Consider the following 11,063-nt stretch of genomic DNA (forward strand, 5'->3'; position numbering starts at 1 on the left):
AACGGGATCGCAACCCTCGGTGTCGCGCCCGCACCGCGCTCAGTCAGTGAGCGGTAACCGGTCTCCACATGGGTCGGGATCCGAACCCTCGGCGGGAGCGCCGCCACGCTCCCAAGCGGCGCACTCTCCAGTGCACCACCGGGCCGGCCCTGGGCCTGAGTTTTTTCATCAAACCACACCCTATGCAATTCTGCATTCCTGAGCAGTCTTCTCTGAGTGGTCCTGTGCTGATTGGGGGACGGGTCGGCTGTCCTTGCTGTGTCCCAGTGCTCTCCCGGTGGGCCTGTCTCCACCACTGCCCATGCTCCAAACACTTCCCATGGGATGGGCCCTGCGCTGGTCCCTTGCAATGACTCACTGGCTTCTTAATGGCTCCCTTTTTTCAGTTGTGGCTCCTTGTTCTTGCGTGGGTCCATGGGAACCCTATTAGTGGTCTTGCTGTCCTGGGGGCTGCCAAGGCCCTCTTCTCCTCTGCTGCCTCCAAGTAACTCCATCTCAAGGGCACAGCTGCAGCTTCTGCCAGCTCCTGCTCCATGAGCTTATCAGCTCAGGCCTTAAAGCAGCCGCGGCCCAAATCGCTCAGAGCAATTTTTTCTTTCTCTCATTGTAGTTTCTCCTGCCTTCATGAACTCCATAGGTCTCTCCTCCTCTTCCCCTGAGCTCCAGCTGCCCCGGCTTGGCTGTTGTTACATTTTTATAGTTGTAAATTGGTTGATTTGTGGGAGAGAGTGGCGCCGGGGACTGTCTATTCTGCCATCTTGATTGGATCTCCCCCTTGTCAAATTATTGAAGGAAGGCTGTCAATTAATATTTTGATACACTTTGTCTTTCCAAGCTAAAATTCTATTATTGCTTATAAAACACTGACTTATTTTTTGGTATGGGTTCTTATTAATAACTCAATATAACATTAGAATGGTATCTAATTAATTATAGTTTAGAGAATATATTATTTTGAATATTTGGTATGAATTTAAATGGTAACTTCGTATTTGAAGGTAACGATCAACTGAACCTGAGTACCCACTATTCTGTTTTTCAATTTGAGAGAATTTCATGTGGTTTTTAAGTACACTCTAAACTTAGATATAGTGATATACAGGTTAAGAATGCAGTCTCTGAAATTAGAGTATCTGGACTCCAATTTTAGCTCTGCTTTGTATTAGCTTTGTGTTCTTGAGCAGGTTACTGAATCTGACAATAATAATAGTTCTTACCCCTTACTTGTAAGAATTAAATGAGATATTGTACTGTGCCTGAAACATAGTCAAATTTAAATGTCAGCTATTATGTTATTTTTATGTACTATTAAATTGTAATTGTTTCTACCCACACATAACGTGTACATGCACAAATTACAAAGAGGAGTTAAAAAACAGGAGCAATTAATTCTGCCTTCAGACATTTAAGAAGTTGTCATAAAGGGCATTCCCTTGATCTGGCCTTTGAATGATGATTAGAAACTTGTTTGGGGGGCCGGCCCGGTGGCGCACTGCTACAGTGCGCCGCTTGGGAAGTGTGGCAGGCGCTCCCACCGAGGGTTCGGATCCCACATACAGACCGGTTCCCGCTCACTGGCTGAGCGAGGCGTGGGAGCAACACCGAGGGTTGCGATCCCATTGCCGGTCCCAGTCCGGTACGGGTGTGACACTGAGGGTTGCGATCCGTTGCCGGACACGAAAAAAGACAAAAAGGAAAAAAAAAAAAAGAAACTTGTTTGGGAAAGGGATATATGTGATCCCAGGCAGCAAAAGTAACATGAGCCAAAAAATTTGTATGGACATGAAATTAAAGAATAAAATGAAGCCAAATTCTGAAGGACCTGGAATGTCATGCTGAAGAATTTAAACTTACACCCTCAATTCAGTTGGAAGCTATCAAAGACCTTTAATAAGCCTGGAAGTGGAATGATAAAATCTGATTTAGAGTTAATCATGGTCACAGCAAAGAGAACCGATTGAAGCAGACATGGGAGAGATCAGAGACGGGGATATCTACATGAGAGTGATTTACCTGAGAGACAACAGCCAACTCTGATTAATATTTCATGTACTTTGAAAAGGTAGAGTTGCTTAGGCAGAATATAGAAGCATATTCCTGAACTTCATTTCTTGTGAATTTAAAACAGCCAATTCTGTGACTTTGATTTCTTTTGATTGGTCTTTTTCCTAATACAGAATTTCAGAATCATTTGTAATTAGGTTAGAGTTCTAGTTATGTTCTAATTAGATTTAAACATTTTAGAATTTTAAGGTTTATGTAACTTGGCTATGAGATGAATAACCATGTTTTTTTTTTTTTAAACTTCGTCTTTCTGGTGTTTAATACATAGCAGAAACTAAACAAATTTATTGTTAAGTCAAAATCCAAATCGAATTCTATAGATGAGACCATATCATTTATATTAGATACTATCTCTAATTCGTAATATGTGACTAATCTTTGTATAATCCCCCAGGCCAGTGATTCTCAACCTGGGATGATTATCCCCCCCAGGGGGCATCTGGCAATGTCTGGAGACATTTTTGCTTATCTCAACAGGAGGAGGGGTTCTACAAGGCATCTAGTGGGTAGAGGTCAGAGATGCTGGTAAACATCCTACAGTATACAGAACAGTCTCCCTCCTGTCTCAACAAAGAATTATCTGACCCAAAATGTCAATAGCGTGGAGGTTGAGAAATTCTGCTAGGCTTTCCGTAATGTTATTGCCATTGCACAAGTGTTTCAGTGCCCCTATAGTGTTTTACAGTTTCCTAAACGTATACAGAACAGTCTCCCTCCTGTCTCAACAAAGAATTATCTGACCCAAAATGTCAATAGCGTGGAGGTTGAGAAATTCTGCTAGGCTTTCTGTAATGTTATTGCCATTGCACAAGTGTTTCAGTGCCCCTATAGTGTTTTACAGTTTCCTAAAACTTAAAAATGAATAAAAATGTATGTAAACAACTATCAACAGGTATAGGTTGGATAGGATAGAACCATTCCCATTGGAACTTATTTAGCACAGTGAAATGAGTGAGAAACTTCCTCTTGATTTATTAGCATTGTGTGTACTACAGAATGTTCAGGTCGGTATCCCTAGCGTATCAGTGGACACTGGACCTGAAGGTGCTAGATAGCCAACAACTATGTCATGAAGCAGGCAGCTACTGAATATTCTGCAAACAGATAGGAATCTTGTCCAATCTAGATTTCAAATCTCAGTATTTTCACTACAAATGATATGTGATATTTTGAGCTTAACGTTTGTGATTTCATTATTTTCTGAAGGATAACAAGAGCTGATTCAATATTAATATTTCAGAAAAATGGAAAGACCTTATTATCTAATAAGACCCAGAGGTTATTACCTAATAACATCAGCCAAGTTGCAGTGAAAAACACCATATAATCAAGACATGAATTTTAAGCATCCTTGCTCATTCAATATTTTATGACAATAATCAAATTATTTTTAACCTTGCTAACTCTATCATGTATAAAATGAGTACAAAATGCTTTGATACATGGTAATGAAAAGATTAAAGGAACTATTTCAATTCAGTAATAAAAAGACAACCCAGTTTAGAAATGGGCAAAGGACTTGAATAGTCATTTCTCCAAAGAAGATATACAAATGGCCAGTAGGAATGTGAAAAGGTGTTCAACCTCATTAGCCATCAGGGAAATGCAAATCAAATCCACAATTAGATACCACTTCAGACCCACTAGGACAGCTATAATCAAAAAGACAGATAATAACAATTGTTGGTGAGGATGTGGAGAAACTTGAACCCTCACACACTGCTGGTAGGAATATAAAATCACATGACCACTTTGAAAACTAGTCTGGCAGTTCCTCAAAAAGTCAACCACAGAGTTACCATGTCACCCATCAATTCTACTCCTAGATATATGCCCCAGAGAAATGAAAACATAGGTCCACACAAAAATTTGTACACAAAAGTTCATAGCAGCATTATTCATAAAAGCCAAAAAGTTGAAGTAACCCAAATGTCCATCAACTTATGAATGGATAAACAAATTGTGGTGTAGCCATATAGTGGAATATTACTTGGCACTAAAAAGGAATGAAGTACTGATACATGCTGCAATGTAAATGAACCTTGAAAGCATAAGTGAAAGAAGCCAGTCACAAAGGACCTCATATTGTATGATTCCATTTATATGAAATATGTAAAATAGGTACATTTATAGAGACAGTAGGTTATTGGTTGCCTAGGGCTGAGGGGGACAGAGGGGTCAGGAGATGACTACTAAGGGGTACAAAGTTTCTTTTTGGAGCTAATGTAAATAATCTAAAACTTACTGTGCTGATGTATGCACAACTCTAAATGTACTAAAAACTATTGAATTGTAGGTATATTGTATATGTGAATTATATCTTAATAAAGCTGTATTTAAAAAGGATTAAAAGAAGATATTACATAAAGCGCAGTTTTGACTTATAATATACAAGGAACAATAATTTTTGCCATTTTTCTAGCTAAGATACAATATCCTGAGATATGGAGTTATTATTTTAGTTACAAAATTATAGTTTGGAAAAATCACAGTTTTTTTTAAAAATAGCAAATTGTTACTTTTGTTTTTGTTATTTTATATTTTCTTCAGTTTTACTTATTGAACAAGTCTTTTCTAATTGGTAAGAGTATAAAAATATTTTCAAATATGTATAGAATATGAATTAATAATAATGTGTTTCTTGGAGATAAACCTTTGTGAATTTAATTTCTTTGACTAAAATTTTAGATATTGAAATTTAGCACTGGAAAATTACAACAAAAGTTGTTTATCGTATCACAGCCTTGTAACACCAAGGTCAAGGGTTCAGATCCCCATACTGGCCAGCTTCCAAAAAAAAAAAAAAATGTTTATCACATTTATTTTGATGATGAGAAAATTGAGGCCTACTGAGACTATATTATATTTTCAGTGTTTTATGGCATTTTTGGTATTCTTTGTCTATTGTTCAAAATCTACCAGACCTAATTTTGGTACAGGCAATCTCGTAACATGTCATTTACAACATAAAAATCTAAATAATTAAGAAATTTAAAAAATAAACTTTTAATTTTGGCATAGTTTTAGGTTTATAGAAAGGTTGCAAATATACTACATAGAGTTCCTGTTTACCCTTCACCCAGCTTTCCTCTAATGTTAACTAAACCACGTGACATTTAGTGATCAAAGAAAATGTTTTAATCTGAAGTGTGTTTAGAATTTATTTATTCTTTTGTTCAGTGGAATTCTACAAATATGGTTTAGTAAGGTTTTGATAGGCATTGATGAGGAAACATGGCTTCTATGAACAAAGAAGCTGGGAAGTGTTGCATTGAAACATTCTAGTACAAAGGGTAGTTTCTTTGCTCTCAGGAAACAGTTGGGAAAACAAACAATAAACAATCATAAGAATATTTCTTGGAAGATCATGCATGACTAGTGTTCTATGGAACAGACTTTAAGAAATCTATCTGTTTAGATGGTTTCTCATTAGATTTTCCATGTTTGCTAAATTTGCCTAAATTATTTCTCATTTACTTTACATATTACAGTGGAATATTTTAAAAACTATAATCATGAGAATACACTTAATATTAGACACATACACGTATATACATATATACAGAGAGTGTCTTTGCTTTTTATATATTTATTTCAGCCCAAGTAGGTTAGTTTTTCCTCAGAAAATTGCTTTTAAGTTCTTAAGTTTCTATGCTCTATATAACGTCTAAAGAACAGTCTTGAGAAGTTTAAATGTACATCATTTAAATAAACCTAGAAACTTCATTTCTGAACAGAACTGATGTTAATTTTTAGACTCTTCTGTAACACAATTTTTATTCACTGTACAAAGATCAAAGATTGTAACACTAAATTTTTTTTTTCCTTTTTGTCTTTTTTACTGGCCGGTAATGGGATCACAACCCTCGGTGTCGCGCCAAATTTTTTATTTTCTCTGCTAGTCTATGTCTATGTATGAGGGTAAATGCAAAAAGTTTGTGGAAAAATTGAATTAAAAGTTAATATGAATTCTTCATTAACTTTTTTTTTTTTTTGACTGGCTGGTAGGTACAGGAATTGAACCCCAGTCCTTGGTATTATCAGTACCACACTGTAACCAACTGAGCTAAATGCCAGCCCTCTACCATGAACTTTTTGAAGACCGCTCGTATATCACATATTTTTATATGGTTATTATCAGAATTGCATCATATGATTTAGGACTTAATTACATACCACATTGTGTTTTCTAATTGTTTCATATTTAGTGTGGATCACTATGAAAAATGAGTATAAGCTTCCTGCGGACAGAAATCAAGTCTTAGTGAATATTGTTATTTTCCATAGATAGTACTCAGTAAGTACTAAGAACATAGCAGATGTATAGTTTTGATTAACGGAAGTTTTAAATGTTTAAAATTAGTTTCTATTTTATTTTTTCAGATCTATCAAATCTATTCAAAGCGATCTGCTGAGGATATTTATAAGATACTGACATCTTACAAAGCTAATTACCTAATTGTAGAGGATGCTATATGCAATGAGGTGGGAACCATGAGAGGCTGTAGAGTTAAAGATTTATTAGACATTGCAAATGGCCATGTAAGTAACCATTTGGAGAGTTTTTTCCTTTTTTCTTTTTGAGAAAAATTATTTTATTTAAACTTATCTTCAAACTTTATTTTTGGAACTTAACTAAGAATATAACACAGAGTTAAATAATGGAGAGAGCTTATTAAAAGTAATTTGAAGTATTTTTTCAATGTACAAAAGAAAAATTGGGCATTTTTGTGAGAAAAAAAAAAGAAAAAGTAATTTTACCAATATCTGAGTTCCTTATTCATTCCCTGTACTTGTGCACATTTCAACATTCATAAACAAGGTCAAGGGTTCGGATCCCCATACTGGCCAACTACAAAAGATGGTGTAATTTGATTTGAATGATGATTTTAACTCATTATAATAATAAACTAAAGAGCAGTTGGATGCACTGTTATATTCTTATATTGAGAAATTTCTTGTAATTTGATTCATACCTAGAAAAATTGCTTACTAAATTAACAGAGTGACTGAACATTGAATCCCTAATATCCACAAAAACTAGAACATTCAGAATCATTTTATCATTTATTTATTTAGCCACTGGCCAGGATAGGGCTTGAACCCTGGATCTTGGTGTTATGAGCACCATGTTCTAACCAACTGAGCTAACTGGCCAGCTGCTTGGTGTCATTTTAGTTGTTAGGATTTAGCTGTAACTTAATTTCTACATTGATTTCAGCTATTTTACCAAGCTGCTTTACTTCTTAACCTTCTGTGAATATACTTCATATCTGGTAACCAAGAAGACTGGCCAGGGAGTTTGTATATCTGATCATGCTGGCTATAGTGAATGTTTGACTCCTGAGAAAGTTGGGGGTGGGGGACCTTAGGATAAATTTATTTATTTATTTATTTATTTTTAGAAATTTTATAATTTCATGTTTTACATTTCAATCTTTACTCCATATATTGCTGTAAGTTATGAGGTAGGCTTCTAACTTTATACTTTGTCAAATGGTTGGCCTTTATTTTATTATCAGTTATTGAATATTTTATCTTTTACAAATTGCCAATACTACCTTTGTCATATATTCAATTCTTATATAAAATTGATCCTGTTTTGGCATACTTTAATTTGGACAATTTTTTTTTAATTACTGTAATTTTTTAATTGATGAAGATGTTAGAATAGTGTAAAGCGGGGCCGGCCCGGTGGCGCACTGCTACAGTGCACCGCTTGGGAGCGCGGTGGCGCTCCCGCCGAGGGTTCGGATCCCACATACAGACCGGTTCCCGCTCACTGGCTGAGCGAGGTGCGGGCGCAACACCGAGGGTTGCGATCCTGTTGCCGGTCCCGGTCCGGTACGGGGTCGACACTGAGGGTTGCGATCCGTTGCCAGACACGAAGAAAGACAAAAAGGAAAAAAAAAAAAAAGAATAGTGTAAAGCATATAAATGTGGAAAGGATATTTTTGAGAATATAACTTTCTTATATATTTTTAGTGGCTACCTTAAATTGTAGTGCATATTCTGTTCAGGTTGCAGCCAAGACTTTTTGTCCCTTTCTTTTTTTTTTTTTTTCCTTTTTGTCTTTTTTACTGACTGGTAACGGGATCGCAACCCTCGGTGTCACGCCCGTACCGGGGACCGGCAACGGGATCGCAACCCTCGGTGTTGTGCCCGCACCGCGCTCAGCCAGTGAGCGGGAACTGGTCTCCACATGGGATCCAAACCCTCGGCGGGAGCGCCGCCGCGCTCCCAAGCGGCGCACTCTCCAGTGTGCCACCGGGCCGGCCCTTTTGTCCCTTTCTAAATAATCATAGCTCTCTGTCTTATCATCTGAGACCAGTGTGGAGGTGAGAAATTAGTTTTTGTGATTTCCTTCTTTCCTTTCTTCATGACTCCTTAATCTTGTACTATTAATTTATTCTGTCTTATGCTGCATGTATTTTGAATTTTCTCTGTTGGCACTTGATGACTGTGATCTTTGGTTTATTGGTGACAAAACTGAGTTTTATTACACATCAGGTGTTCAGTAATTACTGCTATATTGCTATCTGCTACCTTTCTATTCTGCTCTTGGCTGCCCACCATGCCAGGCATGGGCTTAAGCTAATCCAATCTTTTACTCTTAAAGTTGGCCCTCTGACAGCTTTCATAGGCATTAGAATAATATTTAGTATTTTATTAAAATAACCCCTTCAATCTCGCTAAGCTGTCTCAGTAAACATTATTAGGTAAGAATGTAAAGATTTACACTGGGTAAGTCACAAAAGCTGACTTGCCTACTAAATAATTTTGAGTCAATTCTACACAAAGAGAAGAGTTCGAATATTCATTAGGAATACAGTGTGTCCATTTCTCAGCCTTGGTAGATTCCATGATAAGGTTCTTCAGAACAGTGATAATGGATTATGGAAACATTGCCTTCTGAATTTCAGGATTAAATCATTTTTAAAAATTGGAGACACTTTATACTGATTTCTCAATCTCAGTCGGAAGTTCAGGAGTTTAGTGGGCAGGGTGACTCACTTAAGAAGCTTCTATTTGCTAAACAATGTGAGACATTTTACAGTCCATGTTTAGCAGTAACATATTTTTTCATATAAATATAGTCACTTGCACATTGAGTGCATTTCTCCTATAGGTTTAATAAGCTTTCTAATATTATGTTTCATATCTTTTGATAGGTGGTTTGTGAAGAAGGTGACAAGTTAACCTACTCAAAATATGGGCGATTTTGTCATGAGGTCAAAATTAATTATTCTCCATATGTGAATTATTTCACTAGAGTATACTGGAACAGATCCTACTTTGTATATAAAATCAACACTGTGATATCCTTCCAGTCTTGAAAAATAACAGAACCTTCATTTCAAAGACTTGTACTACCTGAAGTAAAATATGATTCTCTTCTACCTACATGGCATCTTTTGCAGATCCGACTATGGACATCTGAAGTGCTGCTTCTTTTCCCCTCCTGCTATTAACTGGGTCCAGAGTTCTGTGGGAAATAGAAGATCAAGCATTACTGTCCTTTGCTAGAATGTCAAATCTACCACTCTGAAATATTCCAGACAGGTGTCTTCCTTACTATCACATGGTCTTTAAAGGTTTTACATATTTAGCTTTTTCCCCATGAACCTTCATTCTGTTATAATATTGATCTTGAATTTGAATATATTCAGGGTCAGAGTATATTTCTGAAACATAACTTTTAACAACTACTTAATGTGCTATATAATAGAAGGAAAGAATTATTCTTACCTTTAAGCAAATTTCTGAAGGTGTTTCATGGTTTATAATAGAATTTAAATTAAGAAATAATTTAAATGTTAGCTGGAAATATGTGGCATTTAAATTAAAATGGAAATTATATAAAGGAAAGTGTTTTTTAAGGATATACATAAAAATATATCCAGAATTTTCCATGATACTGCACTCATCATCTGCTGCTTATATAAGTGGGCACTTTCTCAGTAATACATAGTGCATGATATTGCATTTTATTATTTTATGATTGTCTTTTTTCACTTATGCCCATTAATTTGATACGAATTTAATCATGATAAAACAATAACTCTTGTTACCTATATATGTTTTTTTAAATGGACAATTTAAAAGAATGTTATTCAGGTTTAAAAAAATATATGGATGTAGAGGGTATACAGTCTATCCACATGTTTTCTACTAAATTATTAAGAAATTAAGTCTTTATCAGAAGAAGAATACGTACACTAAAATGAGCAATGATTTCTGGAGATATATGCTGATGCTGTTAAACATACCTCTGCATACAGATATATTTATTATAAAACACAAGTGATATTATTTATGAAACTGTGATGCCATCTTCAACATTAAGAACAAAATGACAATTAAAATAACACTTACAACACAGTTTTACATTCTAAATGCTGTGTTCCTTTAAGTTAACTTTTTTCATATTTTAAATCATTGAAGGAAATTATAAAATAATGTAGCTTTATAAAAAGATTAAGAATAGATGATGTATCATTTTAATAAGAAGGGCTGCATATTTAGCTTATACGCCTGTTCAGTGGATAGGTTTTTAAATTTTTCATGTTATACTGCTGCAAAAATTACATTTTCAGTACTACAAATTACTACATAATGTAGCTTTATAAAAAGATTAAGAATAGATGATGTATCATTTTAATAAGAAGGGCTGCATATTTAGTTTTAGCTTATACGCCTGTTCAGTGGATAGGTTTTTAAATTTTTCATGTTATACTGCTGCAAAAATTACATTTTCAGTACTACAAATTACTACATTAGAAGGGAACATCTTTCCATTATCTTTATTTTCTGTAATATACATTTATTTTAAAAGTACATGCATTCTTATACTAACTCTATGATGCTTTTCTTTTTAAGAATTGTTTGATGGCAGTGTCATATATGAGAGTACTTCAAAAAGTTTGTGGAAGAATGGAATAAAAGGTAATACAAGTCTTTCCATGAACTTTTGAAGTACCCTCATATCTGATGCATTA

General features: G+C 35.3%; 1 protein-coding gene across 1 annotated transcript in view; it reads left to right on the forward strand.

The window, feature by feature from the left end:
* The window catches only part of DPY19L4 (dpy-19-like 4 (C. elegans)), a 55,206-nt gene extending 44,626 nt beyond the window's left edge, over positions 1-10,580 (forward strand). Inside the window, exons 17-18 of the mRNA XM_008582475.1 lie at positions 6,448-6,606; positions 9,237-10,580. Coding sequence (XP_008580697.1) covers positions 6,448-6,606; positions 9,237-9,401 — 324 coding nt within the window. The 3' untranslated portion in view covers positions 9,402-10,580. The remainder of the gene's footprint in view (positions 1-6,447; positions 6,607-9,236) is intronic.
* The last annotated feature ends 483 nt before the right edge of the window (positions 10,581-11,063 follow it).

The sequence above is a fragment of the Galeopterus variegatus genome, unplaced genomic scaffold (assembly GCF_000696425.1).
Source record: "Galeopterus variegatus unplaced genomic scaffold, G_variegatus-3.0.2 Scaffold2623, whole genome shotgun sequence".
In the NCBI taxonomy this organism is placed as follows: Eukaryota; Metazoa; Chordata; class Mammalia; order Dermoptera; family Cynocephalidae; genus Galeopterus; species Galeopterus variegatus.